Source organism: Aedes albopictus, chromosome 3 (assembly GCF_035046485.1).
Source record: "Aedes albopictus strain Foshan chromosome 3, AalbF5, whole genome shotgun sequence".
Taxonomy (NCBI): domain Eukaryota; kingdom Metazoa; phylum Arthropoda; class Insecta; order Diptera; family Culicidae; genus Aedes; species Aedes albopictus.
In genome coordinates this window covers 4,851,741-4,872,853 of record NC_085138.1, presented here as the reverse complement: position 1 = coordinate 4,872,853, position 21,113 = coordinate 4,851,741, and the positions used below count along the sequence as shown (strand labels likewise).

General features: G+C 43.7%; 1 protein-coding gene across 2 annotated transcripts; it reads right to left on the bottom strand.

Moving 5' to 3' along the window:
- Nucleotides 1-687: 687 nt before the first annotated feature.
- Nucleotides 688-20,895, bottom strand: LOC109428591 (uncharacterized). Of its 2 annotated transcripts, XM_029877237.2 has the most exons (6): nt 20,532-20,895; nt 20,259-20,421; nt 19,940-20,191; nt 4,528-4,866; nt 1,926-3,286; nt 688-855 (listed from the first exon to the last, which is right to left on the bottom strand). In XM_029877237.2, exons 1-5 carry the CDS (start codon nt 20,532-20,534, stop codon nt 1,941-1,943), a joined length of 2,103 nt encoding a protein of 700 aa, XP_029733097.2. In that variant the 5' UTR covers nt 20,535-20,895; the 3' UTR covers nt 688-855; nt 1,926-1,940. The 2 variants fall into 2 exon arrangements, with proteins under 2 accessions (XP_029733097.2, XP_062712975.1); XM_062856991.1 differs by having other exon boundaries at nt 688-3,286.
- Nucleotides 20,896-21,113: the final 218 nt, after the last annotated feature.

Below are 21,113 nucleotides of genomic sequence, written 5' to 3'. Positions count from 1 at the left end.
GATCCCAGGCTGATCAGATACTATATGCTGAAGCAATTTTAGGATCATTCATACTGATATTTACCAAATAATTAGGTATCCCAATAGATAATGAGTTTTTGAGTTGAATGAGCCAAAAAAAAAAATGAAATCGGTGGAAATTTCACAGAGATATGACTATTTAATCTCGTGGGTACCGGGGTACCCTGCCGGCATTCTACGGGTGTTTTTTTGCTAGCTAGGTTAATATTGTTTTCACTATTATGTTTTCTGACATTCGCACTACATGCCAGGCCACGGAAGTATGTCGCATTGTATATGTTTCGCAATATTCGCTTTTTGTACACTGGGTACCCAGTTCGTGATTCATGCGTCTGTGCCACACCACATTTTCTAGTTTCCCTTTAAGAATTGTCCGCAGCATTTTGCGCTTCTAAACTTCGAACGCTTTTCGGACTCTTTCTTAACCCTAAAAGGGATACCTGGGGTCCATTGGACTCCAGGCGCCTTTCAGAGCTCGTCTTTGATGGAACACACTCAGTGAGGTGACGAAACTGAGGCCATGAAGGTATCCCTTTTAGGGTTAAACATCCACGCCTCGTGGCAGCATACCGCACAATAAAAAAGCTTAAAAACTGCAACTTAAGCAACAATATACTTTTTATTTATACTTATGAGTTTTCTTATCCTGTAATTGCAAACAAATGGTTTTGGGTTTTGTTTTTTACTTTATTTGTACTTTACAACATATACTTTCATGTGAACGTATGCTACGCTTTCAACTGAGTGTAACGATTTTTTTCTATTCTACCTATAATAGGTATTTCTGTGAGTACAATATGCTGATACTAGTTGATTGAGGTGGCATTCGTAGTGCTGGCGTTGATTAGAATAAAATAAAATCAATATTATTTATTAGTATTGTATGTTGAACTACACCGGAAACACTCATAGTCAAGTAAAATACAGGGTGTTAGGTTCCTGAGTGCAAACTTTTTAATGGGTGATAGAGGACCATAAATGGTGAAAAAAAATTTTCTACACATATGGTCAAATCTCAACCGTTACGTAGTTATTGAACTTCTCATGTTTTTTACTCTTAATGCCTTAACTGGCTATAACTTGAAAATGATCAAACTTATCGCAGTTTTTTTACCCTTATTCGAAAGATTATTGAATTTTCTATCAAATGGCCTCTTGATTCGATTAGTTTAGTTAAATAACTAAATTTTCTAGAGCAAATAGCTCAACAGTAGTGTTTTAATTTGTTTTTGTCAATTATCTTTGGAAAATGCGTAATAAATTAAAATTCTTTCTTTGGCAAAGTTATGGCCCCTGTTCCACTGTACAATTCGTTCTTTGACATCAAACTTCTATCTCATATCGTTTTCTTGCAATTTCGATTAAAACATCGCATTTCAGATCATAAATTAGCAACTGTCATGGTAAGCACATTTTTTCGCACCGTGCCGCACATTTAAATCAAAATTTCAAGAAAACGATAAGAGTTAGAAGTTTGGTGTCAAATAACGAATTGTAGAGTGTAATAGGGGCCACAACTTTGCCAAAGAAAGAATTTTAATTTATTACGCATGTTTCAAAGATAATTGACAAAAACAAAATAAAACAAACTATTTTTAGCTATTATGCTCTAGAAAACTTAGTTATTTAACTAAACCAATCGATTCAAAGATGCCATTTGATAGAAAATTCAATAATCTTTCGAATAAGGGCCAAAAAACTACAATACGTTTGACAATTTTCAAGTTATAGCCAGTTAAGGCAATAAGAGTCAAAAACATGGGAAGTTCAATAACTACGTAACGGTTGAGATTTGACCATATGCGTAGAACAATTTTTTTCAACATTAATGGTCCTCCATCACCCTTTAAAAAGTTTGCACTCAGGAACCTAACACCCTGTATAATGAAAACTGAATTACTTACCAACAATTCATTACGTCAAAACTTATCATCTTTCAGGATCGGTGCCGTCAGGTTTACAATCCCACAAGCAATCATCATAATGTCGTCGATATGCCTTAGCACGCTCGCATCAACGCTACCCCGCAGAACTCCGAACCTTTTTACTCTTTCAATTGCACGTTCTACGTGCACACGAGCTTTGGCTATGGATTCATTTAATATGGCGTCTTCTGCCCTTAACCTGTCTTCTCGTAAGAAAGGCGGAATATGCAAACGAATTCCGTTCTCAGCGCACTCTTTCTCTATGGCGAAGCCTTTATCCACCATAATTTCATCATGATGTTTTTCAAGCTTGTCGATGAAGTTTTCCTTTATAAAAATATACTTATCCGACGACTTCCCGGAATATCCACGGCTGCAGAAGCTGATAAGGCCAGCTGGAGTAACACCCAGTAGAAATTTGACCGTGCGTTTATGTTTGTAATTGGAGTAGCAAGCGATCCTACAGTTTAAGCAGTTTGGTGATGCAATACTCATTTCCGTGCAATCGAGAATGCAACGAACTTTTTCGAATTTCCCTTTGAAGCAATGAGGAATGTTCTTTTTGATTTCTTGTTGCGACGGCATATACACCATAGTTCCTAGAACTTCTGCAAGCACTTGGACAGTATAAGAGAAATATTCTGCGACTGTTGTGGGCGATATACTGAAAACTGTGGACAGTGCGGCGAATGATAAATTCTGCTTCAATTTCACCAATGTCAGTATAACACGATCGGTTGCATGCATTTTATACTTTTTCGGGTAGACGTTGTCTTCCATAGTTTTGACCATTGCACATAAAACTTCCAACAGCTTCAAAGATGGAATTCCCGTCCATGTAGTTATGTGTTTTTCTGTTATTAAAAAATCGCTCAGGATGGCAATGCCGTGGGTTTGAAGAGTCTTTTCAAGAACATTTGAATCCATCATTGCTTCGGTGTTCTCGTCTTGATGTATGTGGTCTTTTTCAAAGCAGTTCAGGGGATTCGTCTGATTTTCGCTATTGGTAGAGATCTCTTCGGTGCACACTTCAGAAGGGCCTGCCTCCGTGTTCCTGTTTAGCGAAGCTTCCGTAATAAACTCAAAGGTGGATTTATCTACAGCACACAGTCCAGACGGCCCAGACTCAACGACGCTGTTGAGTAATTTGGAAGTTTCCAGCGATGAACTTTCTTGTGGGTTATGACTACCATCTGAGTGGTGTTCGACATCCTTCTTTGTTTTTCGGAAGGATTTAAAGATTCGCTTGTAGGGGTCACTGGTACGCGACTGAACTTCTTGTAAGAATGTTTGAGGGATATTACGAGAAGGCACTGCACATTTCCTCAATACATTCGTTCCTGTAAATACAATAGAATAATATAACAAGTATTAGTTCCTACTTTGAAATTCAGTGAAAATACGGAAACTAGTTGTGAATTATTGCTATAAATTTCTGTTATATAGGTAGGGTAGGGCAGAGTAGCCCAAATACAACTAGTTCAAAAGCGCCGTTAGCCCGAATAATTAATCCATCTTAACATATGTATGTTGAGTTGATTGAAAAAATCAAACAAAAAATCAACTCATTGACCACACGGATTGGTATACAGAAGACTTGGCCTTAAGTCGTTAGTAAATGGTTTTCACCAAAAATGGATCGGTTATAAAGAGTTTACGTACCTAACGTCTTCCAAAAAACATTATTGTCGGTGCGGTAGAATGTTAGAAAATGCACTTCACCGAAAATGGATTTATCTCAAAATCTATGCGAGATACCCAACTTCGGAAGACGGGCGCTCTAAGGCACTTCTGGTTGCGAATCGAATGCATCACTTACCGAAGTTAGGTGTCTCGCATAGATATTGAAAATAATTCAATTTTCGGTGAAGTGCATATTCTTCCTCCTTAGGTACGTAAACTTATCTTTATAACCGATGTGATCATTGCATATACAAAGCATTACAATATTACAGCTGTGTTCATAAAAATAGCAGTGAAAGCCGTTTTCCATACAAAATGGCCAACTTTGGCATGCTGTAACTTTGTTCTCCTATGAGCGATTGAGCTGAAAATTTGACAGCGAACTACAAATATAGTGAATATTGTTATAGCAAAATCTGAGAATTCTCGAAGCACGTGGAAAAAAGTTAAACACTATGTGAAATTGTTCAAAATAATAGCAGAGGAAATAAATTGGATGTAGCTTTACCTCGAAGAAGCAAGAAATATTTTCGCACGATATTCGAACAGCTTCCGCCTTAATTACAAGTTAACGTTCAAATATAAAATTTTTAAAATTGTTTGCTGAATTAAAAATATCAGAACAAACACTGCTATTATTTTGATCAATTTCACATAGTGTTTAACTTTTTTCCACGTGCTTCGAAAATTCTCAGATTTTTCTATAACAATATTCACCATATTTGTAGTTTGCTGTCAAATTTTCAGCTCAATCGCTCATAGGAGAACAAAGTTACAGCATGCCCAAGTTGGCCATTTTGTATGGAAAACGGCTTTCACTGCTATTTTTATGAACATAGCTGTATATGTTGGCATATAAAGGGTTAAGGAATATTAATCTCAAATTCAAGCAAATTACCGGTGCTGTAATCACTGTCGTGGAAGTGTTGGCTGCAAACGTAGGAGTTTTTTGTCGGAGTTTTCCCTGTTTTAATAGCATGCATCCATACTTTTAACATGCTTATTTCTTTCGGAAATTTGTGAAGAAACACGCCTTTGCTCGTCTTTGCAGTGCAACCAAACACGGAGCACATTCTGTTGCTTTTTGGTTGTAGATTTTCGGTAGAATAGTTATGGTCAATCAGACACTCTGGAATTGGCGTCTCTATGACTCTTCTGCGATGGACTGCTACCGTCTTTACAGGTCTTGACAGCTTCTTGGTTGGGACGGAATTACTTTTCAAATAGATCGATGTTACTGAAAAAAAAAATGGAAATGATGTTTAATTTGCAACATTTAGTGGGGCAATAAGAGCGCAAGTCAATCCAAAGCTGCAAATTAGGGAGGTTTATGGACGTAATAGTCCTTGTGGAGGTTTCCTCCAGAAAATCCTAAAGGAATTTATCCAGAAATTCTTCGAGAAATTCCTCCATGAATTTCTCTAGAAGTTTCTTCAGGAATTCCTGCAGGTATTCATCCAAAAATTCTTCAAAAGAAATCTTCAGAAATTCCTCGAAGAGTTCCTTTAGATATTCCACCAGGAAGCTTAAAATATTTCATCAAAAAATCCTTAAAGAATTTCTTCAAAATTTCCTTTAGGAATTCCTGACCTCCACGAACGAATTCCTACAGGGATTCCTCCAGAAATTCCTTCATAAAATCTTCTAGGATAAAATAAAATCTTCTGCATGAATTCTTCTAGGATTTCCTCAAATTCCTCAAAGAGTTCCTCCAGGAAGCCTAAAATATTTCTCCAAAAATTGTTTAAGGAATCCCTACAGAAATTCCTCCAAAAAATTTCTTCAAAATTTCCTTCTGGAGTTCCTGACCTCTAGGAATTTCTGCCAGAATCCTTCCAAGATTTCTTTCAAAAATTCCCCCAGGAATTCCATCGACGAACCCCTGGAGGATTTCCTGAAGTAAACTCTGGAGGAATCCCTGAAAGAAACCCTGGAGAAATTCATGGAAGAACCCTTGGCGGAATCCTTGGTAGAATTTCTGGAGGGATCCCTTGACGCATTCCTGCAGGAATCTTTGGAAGAATGCGTGGAGGTTTCCGTGAAGGAATTTTTGGAGGAGCTTTTGGAAAAATGTCTGTGGAAATTTCTGGAGAGACATTTAGAAGATTCTCTTGAAGAATTCCTGGAGGAATTCATTCACGAATCCCTGCAAGAATTCCTGAAGAAATCTCTGGAGGAATCCTTGGAGGAATCATTAGAAAAATTCTTGGATGAATTCCGTGGAGGGGTTTCTGGAGAAATTCCGGAAGGAATTTCTGGAGAAATTCCTGGACGAAATTCTGGATATTTTTTTTGAATAATTTTGAGAATTCCCTGCAAAAATTCCTGGAGGATTCCCTGAACAATTTCCTGGAGGTATTTCAGAAAGAATTTCTGAAGGATTTTTTTGAGGAATTAATAAAGGAATTCCTGGAGGAGGTATTTTTGGAGAAATATGTTGGCCTTCCTGAAGAAATTCCTGGAGGAATCCCTGTTTGCATTCCGGAAGGAATTTCTTGAGAAATTTCTGAAGAAATTTGTGGAGGTATTCATGAAGGAATTCATTCATGAATTAGTGGATGAATAACTTGAAAAATTCCTTGAGGAATTCTTTAAGAAATTTTCGGGCTAATATTTAAGGTTTCCTGGAGAAATGCCTGGAGGAACTCCTCAAGGAATATGTGAAGGATTTTTTTGAGAAATTTCTGAAGAAACTCATGGATGAATCTTTGAGGAATTCCCGGAGAAATTCCTGGATAAATTCCAGGAGAAATCCATGGAGGAAATCCTTAGGATTTTCTGGAGGAATCCGTCGAGGCCAAGAATTCCTGGAGAAAATATTGGAGTAATTCTGGCAGAAATTCCTAGAGAATTTTCTGGAAGAATTCCTGGAGAAATTCCTGCAACAACCCCTGGAAGTATTCTTGGAGGTACTTCTGGAGGATTCCATGGAGGTATTCCTGAAGGAATTCCTAGAAGAGATCCGTGAGAAATTGATTTAGGATTATGTGGAGGATCCGTGGAGGAATTCCTGGAGAAATCCCTTGAGAAATTTCTGGAGAAATTCCTGGTAGAATCCATGGAGGAATTTGTGAAGGAATTCCTGAAAAAAAAAATCCTGTTGAAATTCCTGAAGGAACTCTGGCAGAAATTTCCTGAGGATTTTCCGGCAGAAATCCCTAGAGGATTTTGTGAAGGAATCCCAGGAAGAATTTCTAGAGAAATTCCTTGAGAACTTCCTGGAGGAATCCTATCAGGAATATCTCAAGGAATTCTAGGAGGAAATCCCGGAAGAGTTCCGTGAGAAATTTCTTTAGGATTATCTGGCGGAAATTCCTCCGGGAATTCCTTCGGAGATTCCTCCGGGAATTCCTTCGGAGATTCCTCCGGGAATTCCTTCGGAGATTCCTCCGGGAATTCCTTCGGAGATTCCTCCGGGAATTCCTTCGGAGATTCCTCCGGGAATTCCTTCGGAGATTCCTCCGGGAATTCCTTCGGAGATTCCTCCGGGAATTCCTTCGGAGATTCCTCCGGGAATTCCTTCGGAGATTCCTCCGGGAATTCCTTCGGAGATTCCTCCGGGAATTCCTTCGGAGATTCCTCCGGGAATTCCTTCGGAGATTCCTCCGGGAATTCCTTCGGAGATTCCTCCGGGAATTCCTTCGGAGATTCCTCCGGGAATTCCTTCGGAGATTCCTCCGGGAATTCCTTCGGAGATTCCTCCGGGAATTCCTTCGGAGATTCCTCCGGGAATTCCTTCGGAGATTCCTCCGGGAATTCCTTCGGAGATTCCTCCGGGAATTCCTTCGGAGATTCCTCCGGGAATTCCTTCGGAGATTCCTCCGGGAATTCCTTCGGAGATTCCTCCGGGAATTCCTTCGGAGATTCCTCCGGGAATTCCTTCGGAGATTCCTCCGGGAATTCCTTCGGAGATTCCTCCGGGAATTCCTTCAGAGATTCCTCCGGGAATTCCTTCGGAGATTCCTCCGGGAATTCCTTCGGAGATTCCTCCGGGAATTCCTTCGGAGATTCCTCCGGGAATTCCTTCGGAGATTTATCCAGGAATTCCTTCGGGGATTCCTTCAGGAATTCTTTCGGGGATTCCTTCAGGAATTCCTTCGGGGATTCCTTCAGGAATTCCTTCGGGGATTCCTTCAGGAATTCCTTCGGGGATTCCTTCAGGAATTCCTTCGGGGATTCCTTCAGGATTCCTTCGGGGATTCCGTAAGGACTCCCCGAAGGAATTCCTGAAAGATTCCCCGAAGGAATTCCTGAAGGAATCCCCGAAGGAATTCTTGACGGAATCCCCGAAGGAATTCCTGACGGAATCCCCGAAGGAATTTCTGACGAAATCCCCGAAGGAATTTCTGACGAAATCCCCGAAGAAATTTCTGACGAAATTCCCGAAGGAATTCCTTACGGAATCCCCGAAGAAAACCTGAAAGAATCCTCGAAAGAATTCCTGAAGGAATCCCCGAAGGAATTCCTGAAGGAATCCCCGAAGGAATTCCTGAAGGAATCCCCGAAGGAATTCCTGAAGGAATCCCCGAAGGAATTCCTGAAGGAATCCCCGAAGGAATTCCTGAAGGAATCCCCGAAGGAATTCCCGGAGGAATATCCGAAGAAATTCCAGGAGGAATCTCCGAAGGAATTCCCGGAGGAATTTCCGAAGAAATTCCCGGAGGAATTTCCGAAGAAATTCCCGGAGGAATTTCCGAAGAAATTTCCGGAGGAATTTCCGAAGGAATTTCCGGAGGAATTTCCGAAGGAATTTCCGGAGGAATTTCCGAAGGAATTTCCGGAGGAATTTCCGAAGGAATTTCCGGAGGAATTTCCGAAGGAATTTCCGGAGGAATTTCCGAAGGAATTTCCGGAGGAATTTCCGAAGGAATTTCCGGAGGAATTTCCGAAGGAATTTCCGGAGGAATTTCCGAAGGAATTTCCGGAGGAATTTACGAAGGAATTTCCGGAGGAATTTACGAAGGAATTTCCGGAGGAATTTACGAAGGAATTTCCGGAGGAATTTCCGAAGGAATTTCCGGAGGAATTTACGAAGGAATTTCCGGAGGAATTTACGAAGGAATTTCCGGAGGAATTTCCGAAGGAATTTCCGGAGGAATTTCCGAAGGAATTTCCGGAGGAATTTCCGAAGGAATTTCCGGAGGAATTTCCGAAGGAATTTCCGGAGGAATTTCCGAAGGATTTTCCGGAGGAATTTCCAAAGGAATTTCCGGAGGAATTTCCGAAGGAATTTCCGGAGGAATTTCCGAAGGATTTTCCGGAGGAATTTCCGAAGGAATTCCCGGAGAAATCTCCGATGGAATTCCCGGAGGAATCTCCGAAGGAATCTCCGAAGGAATTCCAGGAGGGATTCCTGAAGAAATTCCCAGAGGAATCTCCGAAGGAATTGCCGCAGGAATCTCCTGGAGGAATTTCCAGAAGAATTCCTGGAGGAATTTCCATAGGAATTCCTGGTGGAATTTCCGAAGGAATTCCTGGAGGATTGTCCGGAGGAATTCCTTTAGGGATTCCTTCAGGAATTTCTTCTGGGATTCCTCCAGGGATTCCTCCTGGGATTGTTCCAGGAATTCGTCCGGAGATTCCTCCGGCGATACCTCCAGAATTCCTCCGGGGATACCTCCGCAGATTCCTATAAGGATTACTTCAGGAATCTCTCCGTGACTTCCTCCGGAAATTGCTGCAGTAATCCTATCTGGGATGTCTCTTGGAATTTCTTCTTGGGTTTCTTTAGGAATTTCCTCAGGTTTCCTTTAAGAATTCCCCTTGGAATTCCTGACGGAATCCCCTTGGAATTCCTGACGGAATCCCCGAAGGAATTCCTGACGGAATCCCCGAAGGAATTCCTGACGGAATCCCCGAAGGAATTCCTGACGGAATCCCCGAAGGAATTCCTGACGGAATCCCCGAAGGAATTCCTGACGGAATCCCCGAAGGAATTCCTGACGGAATCCCCGAAGGAATTCCTGACGGAATCCCCGAAGAAATTCCTGACGGAATCCCCGAAGGAATTCCTGAAGGAATCCCCGAAGTTATTCCTGAAGGAATTCGCGAAGGAATTCCTAGATAAATCTCCGAAGGAATTCCCGGAGAAATATCCGAAGAAATTCCCGGAGGAATCTCCGAAGAAATTGCCGCAGGAATATCCTGGAGGAATTTCCAGAAGAATTCCAGGAGGAATTTCCAGAGTAATTCCTGGAGGAATTGCCGAACGATTTCCTGGGGGAATCTCCGAAGGAATTCCTGGAGGAATCTCCGGAGGAATTCCTGGAAGAATCCATGAAGGAATCACCGAAGGAATCCCCGAAGGAATTCCTGGAGAAATCTCCGAAGGAATTCCCGGAGGAATTCCTGGAGGGATTTCTGGAGTTCTTCCTCGACAAATTTCTGAAAGAATTCCTGGAGGAATTTCTGGGGGAATTTTTGAGGAATTTCTGAAGAATTTCTTTTACAATTTCCTGGACGAATCCATGGAGAAATCCTTAGAGGAATATCTCGAGGAATTCTAGGAGGAATTCCTGGAAGAGTTCCGTGAGATTATCTGGAGGAATCCGTGGAGCAATTCTTGGAGGAAATTTTGGAGGAATTCTAGCAGGCTTTCCTGAAAGATTTACTGGAGGAATTTCTGGAGGAATTATTTGAGAATTTCTAGAGAAGTACATGAGGCTTCCTGGAAAAATTTCTGGAGGAATGTCTGAAGGAACTCCTCGAGGAATTTCTGAAGGAGTTCGTGAAGAACTTTCTGGAGGAATTTCTTGAGGAATTTCTACAGAAATCCATAAATTCCCTGGAGGAATTCCTAGAAAAAATCTGGAGAAATTCCTGGAGGATTCCGTGAAGGATTACGCTGAGGAATTTCTCGCGAAATTCTTCGAGGAATTCCTGGAAGAGCTCCGGGAAAAATTTCTTTAGGATTTTCTAGAGAAATCCGTGGAAAAATTCCTTGGAGGCGTCGTGGAGGAATTTCTGGAGAAATGTCTGAAGGAATTCCTCGAGGAATTTCCGAATGATTACCTGGAAGAATTTCTGGAGGAATGTTTTGATGAATTTCTGAAGAAAATCATTAATGAATCCCTGGAGGAGTTCCTGAAGAAATTCCTAAAAACCTCATGGAGAAATTCCTTGAAGAATCCGTTGAGGATTTCCTGGAGAAATTCCTCGTAGGGCTCCTGGAAGAGCTCCGGCAGGCATTCCTTTAGAATTCTCTGGAGGAGTTCTGGCAAAAATTCCTAGAGGATTTTCTGGAGGAATCCCTGGAGGAATTCATGTAGGAATTTCTGGCGTACTTCCTCGAGAAATTTTTGAAAGAAGGTATTTTAGAAGGATTTTCAGTAGAATTTCATGAACGAATTCCTGGAGGAATTCCTGAAGAAATTCCTTGAGAATTTCTGGATAATTTTCAGGAGACATCCGTGAGAAATTCCTAGAGGAAATCCGTATAGATATCCCTAGAGGAAATATTGGGGGATTCCTCAAAAATATTCCGGGAATTCCTCCGGAAATTCCTCCAGGAATTCCTCCAGAAATTCCTCCAGGAATTCCTCCGGAAATTCCTCCAGGAATTCCTCCGGAAATTCCTCCAGGAATTCCTCCGGAAATTCCTCCAGGAATTCCTCCGGAAATTCCTCCAGGAATTCCTCCGGAAATTTCTCCAGGAATTCCTCCGGAAATTTCTCCAGGAATTCCTCCGGATATTCCTCCAGGAATTCTTCCGGAAATTCCGACAGAAATTTCTCTAAAAGTTCCTGCAGGCGTTCCTCCCGGAAACTATTGGTGGAACTCCCTGGAAGAATTATTGGGGGAACACCCGGAGGGACTCCTAAAAGTATTCCTTGAAGAACTTCTGGAGGAGCTCTTAAATTAATTCCAGGAGAAACTCCCGCAAGAATTTACAGGGAGAATTCCTGGAGGAATTTTCGAAGGAACTCCTGGAGGAAATGTTGGAGGAATTCCCGGAATATTTTTGAGGAATTTCTGGAGGAATTTCCGGAGGAATTTCCGGAGGAATTACTGGAGGAATTTCCGGAGGAACTCCTGGAGGAATTTCCGGAGGAATTCCTGGAGGAATTTTCGGAGGAATTCCTGGAGGAATTTCTGGAGGAATTCCTGGAGGAATTTCTGGAGGAATTCCTGGAGAAATTTCCAGATGAATTCCTGGAGGAATTTCCGGAAGAATTCCTGGAGAAATTTCCGGAGGAATTCCCGGAGGAATTTCTGGAGGAATTTCCGGAGGAATTCCTGGAGGAATTTCCGGAGGAATTTCCGGAGGAATTTCTGGAGGAATTTCCGGAGGTATTCCCGGAGGAATTTCCGGAGGAATTCCTGGAGGAATTTCCGGAGGAACTCCTGGAGGAATTTCCGGAGGAATTTTCGGAGGAATTCCTGGAGGAATTTTCGGAGGAATTCCTGGAGGAATTTTCGGAAGAATTCCTGGAGGAATTTTCGGAGGAATTCCTGGAGGAATTTTCGGAGGAATTCCTGGAGGAATTTTCGGAGGAATTCCTGGAGGAATTTTCGGAGGAATTCCTGGAGGAATTTTCGGAAGAATTCCTGGAGGAATTTTCGGAGGAATTCCTGGAGGAAATTCCGAAGGAATTCCTGGAGGAATTCCTGGAGGAATTTCCGGAGGAATTCCTGGAGGAATTTCCGGAGGAATTCCTGGAGAAATTTCCAGAGGAATTCCAGGAAGAATTTCCGGAAGAATTCCTGGAGAAATTTACGGAGGAATTCCTGGATGAATTTCCGGAGGTATTCCTGGAGGAATTTCCGGAGGAATTCCTGGAGGAATTTCCGGAGGAATTCCTGGAGGAATTTCCGGAGGAACTCCTGGAGGAATTTCCGGAGGAATTCCTGGAGGAATTTTCGGAGGAATTCCTGGAGGAATTTTCGGAGGAATTTCTGGAGGAATTTGCGGAGGAATTCCTGGAGGAATTTTCGGAGGAATTCCTGGAGGAATTTTCGGAGGAACTCCTGGAGGAATTTTCGGAGGAATTCCTGGAGGAATATCTGGAGGAATTTCCGGAGGAATTTCTGGAGGAATTTCCGGAGGAATTTTCGGAGGAATTTCCGGAGGAATTACTGGAGGAATTTCCGGAGAAACTCCTGGAGGAATTTCCGGAGGAATTTTCGGAGGAATTCCTGGAGGAATTTTCGGAGGAATTCCTGGAGGAATTTTCGGAGGAATTCCTGGAGGAATTTCTGGAGGAATTCCTGGAGGAATTTCCGGAGGAATTCCTGGAGTGATTTCCGGAGGAATTCCTGGAGAAATTTCCAGAGGAACTCCTGGAGGAATTTCCGGAAGAATTCCTGGAGAAATTTCCGGAGGAATTCCTGGATGAATTTCCGGAGGAATTCCTGGAGGAATTTCCGGAGGAATTCCTGGATGAATTTCCGGAGGAATTCCTGGATGAATTTCCGGAGGAATTCCTGGAGGAATTTCCGGAGGAATTCCTGGAGGAATTTCCGGAGAAATTTCCGGAGGAATTCCTGGATGAATTTCCGGAGGAATTTCCGGAGGAATTCCTGGAGGAATTTCCGGAGGAATTCCTGGAGGAATTTCCGGAGGAATTCCTGGATGAATTTCCGGAGGAATTCCTGGATGAATTTCCGGAGGAATTCCTGGAGGAATTTCCGGAGGAATTCCTGGAGGAATTTCCGGAGGAATTCCTGGAGGAATTTCCGGAGGAATTCCTGGAGGAATTTCCGGAGGAATTCCCGGAGGAATTTCCGGAGGAATTCCTGGAGGAATTTCCGGAGGAATTCCTGGAGGAATTTCCGGAGGAATTCCTGGAGGAATTTCCGGAGGAATTCCTGGAGAAATTTCCAGAGGAACTCCTGGAGGAATTTCCGGAAGAATTCCTGGAGAAATTTCCGGAGGAACTCCTGGATGAATTTCCGGAAGAATTCCTGGAGGAATTTCCGGAGGAATTCCTGGATGAATTTCCGGAGGAATTCCTGGAGGAATTTCCGGAGGAATTCCTGGATGAATTTCCGGAGGAATTCCTGGATGAATTTCCGGAGGAATTCCTGGATGAATTTCCGGAGGAATTCCTGGAGGAATTTCCGGAGGAATTCCTGGAGGAATTTCCGGAGGAATTCCTGGAGGAATTTCCGGAGGAATTCCTGGAGGAATTTCCGGAGGAATTCCTGGAGGAATTTCCGGAGGAATTCCCGGAGGAATTTCCGGAGGAATTTCTGGAGGAATTTCCGGAGGAATTCCCGGAGGAATTTCCGGAGGAATTCCTGGAGGAATTTCCGGAGGAATTCCTGGAGGAATTTCCGGAGGAATTCCTGGAGGAATTTCCGGAGGAATTCCTGGAGGAATTTCCGGAGGAATTCCTGGAGGAATTTCCGGAGGAATTCCTGGAGGAATTTCCGGAGGAATTCCTGGAGGAATTTCCGGAGGAATTCCTGGAGGAATTTCCGGAGGAATTCCTGGAGGAATTTCCGGAGGAATTCCTGGAGGAATTTCCGGAGGAATTCCTGGAGGAATTTCCGGAGGAATTCCTGGAGGAATTTCCGGAGGAATTCCTGGAGGAATTTCCGGAGGAATTCCTGGAGGAATTTCCGGAGGAATTCCTGGAGGAATTTCCGGAGGAATTCCTGGAGGAATTTCCGGAGGAATTCCTGGAGGAATTTCCGGAGGAATTCCTGGAGGAATTTCCGGAGGAATTCCTGGAGGAATTTCCGGAGGAATTCCTGGAGGAATTTCCGGAGGAATTCCTGGAGGAATTTCCGGAGGAATTCCTGGAGGAATTTCCGGAGGAATTCCTGGAGGAATTTCCGGAGGAATTCCTGGAGGAATTTCCGGAGGAATTCCTGGAGGAATTTCCGGAGGAATTCCTGAAGGAATTTCCGGAGGAATTCCTAGAGGAATTTCCGGAGGTATTCCTGGAGGAATTTCCGGATGAATTCCTGGAGGAATTTCCGGATGAATTCCTTGAGGAATTTCCGGAGGAACTGCTGGAGGAATTTCCGGAGGAATTTCCGGAGGAATTTCTGGAGGAATTTCCGGAGGAATTTCTGGAGGAATTTCCGGAGGAATTCCTGGAGGAATTTCCGGAGGAATTCCTGGAGGAATTTCCGGAGGAATTCCTGGAGGAATTTCCGGAGGAATTCCTGGAGGAATTTCCGGAGGAATTCCTGGAGGAATTTCCGGAGGAATTCCTGGAGGAATTTCCGGAGGAATTCCTGGAGGAATTTCCGGAGGAATTCCTGGAGGAATTTCCGGAGGAATTCCTGGATGAATTTCCGGAGGAATTCCTGGATGAATTTCCGGAGGAATTCCTGGAGGAATTTCCGGAGGAATTCCTGGAGGAATTTCCGGAGGAATTCCTGGAGGAATTTCCGGAGGAATTCCCGGAGGAATTTCCGGAGGAATTCCTGGAGGAATTTCCGGAGGAATTCCTGGAGGAATTTCCGGAGGAATTCCTGGAGAAATTTCCAGAGGAACTCCTGGAGGAATTTCCGGAAGAATTCCTGGAGAAATTTCCGGAGGAACTCCTGGATGAATTTCCGGAAGAATTCCTGGAGGAATTTCCGGAGGAATTCCTGGATGAATTTCCGGAGGAATTCCTGGAGGAATTTCCGGAGGAATTCCTGGATGAATTTCCGGAGGAATTCCTGGATGAATTTCCGGAGGAATTCCTGGATGAATTTCCGGAGGAATTCCTGGAGGAATTTCCGGAGGAATTCCTGGAGGAATTTCCGGAGGAATTCCTGGAGGAATTTCCGGAGGAATTCCTGGAGGAATTTCCGGAGGAATTCCCGGAGGAATTTCCGGAGGAATTTCTGGAGGAATTTCCGGAGGAATTCCCGGAGGAATTTCCGGAGGAATTCCTGGAGGAATTTCCGGAGGAATTCCTGGAGGAATTTCCGGAGGAATTCCTGGAGGAATTTCCGGAGGAATTCCTGGAGGAATTTCCGGAGGAATTCCTGGAGGAATTTCCGGAGGAATTCCTGGAGGAATTTCCGGAGGAATTCCTGGAGGAATTTCCGGAGGAATTCCTGGAGGAATTTCCGGAGGAATTCCTGGAGGAATTTCCGGAGGAATTCCTGGAGGAATTTCCGGAGGAATTCCTGGAGGAATTTCCGGAGGAATTCCTGGAGGAATTTCCGGAGGAATTCCTGGAGGAATTTCCGGAGGAATTCCTGGAGGAATTTCCGGAGGAATTCCTGGAGGAATTTCCGGAGGAATTCCTGGAGGAATTTCCGGAGGAATTCCTGGAGGAATTTCCGGAGGAATTCCTGGAGGAATTTCCGGAGGAATTCCTGGAGGAATTTCCGGAGGAATTCCTGAAGGAATTTCCGGAGGAATTCCTAGAGGAATTTCCGGAGGTATTCCTGGAGGAATTTCCGGATGAATTCCTGGAGGAATTTCCGGATGAATTCCTTGAGGAATTTCCGGAGGAACTGCTGGAGGAATTTCCGGAGGAATTCCTGGAGGAATTTCCGGAGGAATTTCTGGAGGAATTTCCGGAGGAATTTCTGGAGGAATTTCCGGAGGAATTCCTGGAGGAATTTCCGGAGGAATTCCTGGAGGAATTTCCGGAGGAATTCCTGGAGGAATTTCCGGAGGAATTCCTGGAGGAATTTCCGGAGGAATTCCTGGAGGAATTTCCGGAGGAATTCCTGGAGGAATTTCCGGAGGAATTCCTGGAGGAATTTCCGGAGGAATTCCTGGAGGAATTTCCGGAGGAATTCCTGGAGGAATTTCCGGAGGAATTCCTGGAGGAATTTCCGGAGGAATTCCTGGAGGAATTTCCGGAGGAATTCCTGGAGGAATTTCCGGAGGAATTCCTGGAGGAATTTCCGGAGGAATTCCTGGAGGAATTTCCGGAGGAATTCCTGGAGGAATTTCCGGAGGAATTCCTGGAGGAATTTCCGGAGGAATTCCTAGAGGAATTTCCGGAGGTATTCCTGGAGGAATTTCCGGATGAATTCCTGGAGGAATTTCCGGATGAATTCCTTGAGGAATTTCCGGAGGAACTCCTGGAGGAATTTCTGGAGGAATTTTCGGAGGAATTCCTGGAGGAATTTCCGGAGGAATTTCTGGAGGAATTTCCGGAGGAATTTCTGGAGGAATTTCCGGAGGAATTCCTGGAGGAATTTCCGGAGGAATTCCTGGAGGAATTTCCGGAGGTATTCCTGGAGGAATTTCCGGATGAATTCCTGGAGGAATTTCCGGAGGAACTCCTGGAGGAATTTCCGGAGGAATTTTCGGAGGAATTCCTGGAGGAATTTTCGGAGGAATTCCTGGAGGAATTTTCGGAGGAATTCCTGGAGGAATTTTCGGAGCAATTCCTGGAGGAATTTTCGGAGGAATTCCTGGAGGAATTTTCGGAGGAATTCCTGGAAGAATTCCTGGAGGAATTTCCGGAGGAATTCCTGGAGGAATTTGCGGAGGAATTCCTGGAGGAATTTCCGGAGGAATTCCTGGAGGAATTTCCGGAGGAATTCCTGGAGGAATTTCCGGAGGAATTCCTGGAGGAATTTCCGGAGGAATTCCTGGAGGAATTTCCGGAGGAATTCCTGGAGGAATTTCCGGAGGAATTCCTGGAGGAATTTCCGGAGGAATTCCTGGAGGAATTTCCGGAGGAATTCCTGGAGGAATTTCCGGAGGAATTCCTGGAGGAATTTCCGGAGGAATTCCTAGAGGAATTTCCGGAGGTATTCCTGGAGGAATTTCCGGATGAATTCCTGGAGGAATTTCCGGATGAATTCCTTGAGGAATTTCCGGAGGAACTCCTGGAGGAATTTCTGGAGGAATTTTCGGAGGAATTCCTGGAGGAATTTCCGGAGGAATTTCTGGAGGAATTTCCGGAGGAATTCCTGGAGGAATTTCCGGAGGAATTCCTGGAGGAATTTCCGGAGGAATTCCTGGAGGAATTTCCGGAGGTATTCCTGGAGGAATTTCCGGATGAATTCCTGGAGGAATTTCCGGAGGAACTCCTGGAGGAATTTCCGGAGGAATTTTCGGAGGAATTCCTGGAGGAATTTTCGGAGGAATTCCTGGAGGAATTTTCGGAGGAATTCCTGGAGGAATTTTCGGAGCAATTCCTGGAGGAATTTTCGGAGGAATTCCTGGAGGAATTTTCGGAGGAATTCCTGGAAGAATTCCTGGAGGAATTTCCGGAGGAATTCCTGGAGGAATTTGCGGAGGAATTCCTGGAGGAATTTCCGGAGGAATTCCTGGAGGAATTTCCGGAGGAATTCCTGGAGGAATTTCCGGAGGAATTCCTGGAGGAATTTCCGGAGGAATTCCTGGAGGAATTTCCGGAGGAATTCCTGGATGAATTTCCGGAGGAATTCCTGGATGAATTTGCGGAGGAATTCCTGGAGGAATTTCCGGAGGAATTCCTGGAGGAATTTCCGGAGGAATTCCTGGAGGAATTTCCGGAGGAATTCCTGGATGAATTTCCGGAGGAATTCCTGGATGAATTTCCGGAGGAATTGCTGGAGTGATTTCCTGGAGGAATTCCAGGCGCAATCCACGGAGGAATTCTTGAAGAAATTCCTGGAGAAACCCCCAGAACAATTCCGAAAGGAATCCCCGGAGAAATTTCTAGAGGACTTCCTTGAGAAATGCTTAGAGGAATTCCTGGAAGAATTTCCAGAAGAATTCCTGAAAGAATATCCAGAGGAATTCCTGGAGGAGTTTCCGGAGAAATTACTGTAGGAATTTCCGGAGGTATTCCAGGAGGAATTTCCGGAGGAATTCCTGGAGGAGTTTCCGGAGTAATTCCCGGAGGAATTCATGGAGGAATATCCAGAGGAATTCCTGGAGGTATTTCCGAAGAAATATCCAGAGGAATTCCTGGAAGAATCCCCGAAAGAAATTCCTGAAGGAATCTCCGAAGGAAATCCTGACGGAATCCCCGAAGGAATTCCTAAAGGAATCCCCGAAGGAATTCCTGAAGGAATCCCCGAAGGAATTCCTGAAGAATTCCCCGAAGGAATTCCTGAAAGAATCCCCGAATGAATTTCTGACGGAATCCCCGAAGGAATTCCTGAAGGAATCCCCGAAGGAATTCCTGAAGGAATCCCCGAAGGAATTCCTGAAGGAATCCCCGAAGGAATTCCCGAAGGAATTCCTGAAGGAATCCCCGAAGGAATTCCTGAAGGAATCCCCGAAGGAATTCCTGAAGGAATCCCCGAAGGAATTCCTGAAGGAATCCCCGAAGGAATTCCTGAAGGAATCCCCGAAAGAATTCCTGAAGGAATCCCCGAAGGAATTCCTGAAGGAATCCCCGAAGGAATTCCTGAAGGAATCCCCGAAGGAATTCCTGGATAAATCTCCGAAAGAATTCCTGGATAAATCTCCGAAGGAATTCCTGGATAAATCTCCGAAGGAATTCCCGGAGGAATATCCTAAGAAATTCCCAGAGGAATCTCCGAAGGAATTGCCGCAGGAATATCCTGGAGGAATTTCCAGTGAAGTTCCTGGAGGAATTTCCAGAGTAATTCCTGGAGGAATTTCCGAACGATTTCCTGGGGAAATCTCCGAAGGAATTCCTGGAGGAATCTCCGGAGGAATTCCTGGAAGAATCCATGAAGGGATTCCTGAAGGAATCCCCGAAGGAATTCCTGAAGCAATCTTCGAAGGAATTCTCGAAGGAATCCCCGAAGGAATTCCTGGAGAAATCTCCGAAGGAATTCCCGTAGGAATTTTTGGAGGGATTTCTGGAGTTCTTCCTCGACAAATTTCTGAAAGAATTCCTGGAGGAATTTCTGGGGGAATTTTTGAGGAATTTCTGAAGAATTTCCTTAACAATCTATGGAGAAATCATGTGAGTTAGTATGAAAACAAACATAAGTTAATTTAAAACTTCTGGAAGAATGCCTGAAGTAATTTACGAAAGAAATAGTACGAAATTCCGAAAAAAAAACTTGCAGAAACTCCTAAATGAATACCAAAAACTCCTGCAACTGACAGATAAGCATCCACATAGAACGGCTCGCTATATTTTTTTTGTATTCATGACCCCCCTTGTCACCACTTTTTGCGTATACTTAACACGTTCCTGGTCATAATTTCGAGAACTCGGCTTCCCCTCTTTGAGCGTGATGTATTTTGTGGATAACCTCTGTGGGAATTTCCGTATAGTAAGCAATAAAGGGATATTGCCGTGTGCGTTCAAGATGCAAACGGTGTCCTAGGATTCAAAAGCTCCAACTGACATCGGGTTTACTTATTAGAAAATCTTACCGCATTTGGTGCACCCGCATTTCATAATTGCATCTCGAATGCACACAGCAATACACAAAGGAACATACGAAATCGCTTGACACAAAAAAGTTACAAAAATACTAACCTGTAGTAAATGCGTCATCTTTGAAGTGGTTCCGGCATATCCTCCAGCCTATTGTACTGGTGTCTTTACAGCCAAGTAGCTCGACCCACTTCTTCCATGCTGGCGAAGTTGATGAGGGAAACCTTTCCATCTTCCTCAAATCTTTGGACCGGCAGCCAATAATGCAGCAGCCCGATTTTGTTGCTGCCTTCATGCTCACAGCTGGCAACTGGATCGACGGGGTCGCACTGGTCTTCAGCTTCTTCCGGATATCTGTTAACACAAATCCAAAACAGATAATTAAAGAAAGTTGTGGAAACAACATTGAGGAAATACTCACTTTTTTGAAAATCGTGTTTTGTAAAATGATGCGAGCATATCCGCTCGGTGCCGGTTCCGTATACCGGAGCAACTTTCTTCCACCGCCGGAATACATTACTTCCTGCATTCGGAACTCGGAAAAGTGGTCTCTCGCCCGCGCAACCTGGGATTATGCAGCAGTCCTGAAGAAAACAAAACAAAAACATACATTGGATGATGTTAGTGTAAACCTCCGAAACATTTTTCACATTCTAAGCTACATACAATCTTTTAAAATATTGATACTACTTACCATTCGAATCTATTTCACTTTCCTTACAACTTCAGGGTGTTTTTCAGCGATAAATTTGACGAAAAAGCACTTTTTTTTCAATTTTAAATTTGAAAATTTGGAAGCCGACGCGCATGACAGCTGGTTTTTATTTCCATCACCACTGCGACAACAGCGCCACGCGTGGCGGGTAGCAGGATGGATTTCGCTATTGGAAATTGCGCACTATATTGTACACTGAGAAAAAATTCTACTCAGTCGATGAGTAACGACAACTCAGTTTCGTCGACCGCGAAGAGTTGGCGCAAACTGAGTAAGCTCGCTTGATGACAATGAGGTGCTTTTACTCAGTTGATCGCGATTACTATCGGTTACTCATTTTTGAGTAAAGATTGATCGAATCGATGTTCACGGAGAAAAAATTCTACTCAAAATTGAGTTGGATCCGACTCAGTTTCGTTAAAAGTGGGACAACCCTAAAACTGAGTAAGGTGTAGGTTACTCAATTTTGAGTTGTTGTTCTACTCGATGAAGACTGAGTAAAGTCAACTCACGGCATTCAAGATCGACCATGAGTTGCTTCTACTCAGTTTGTTGAGTAGA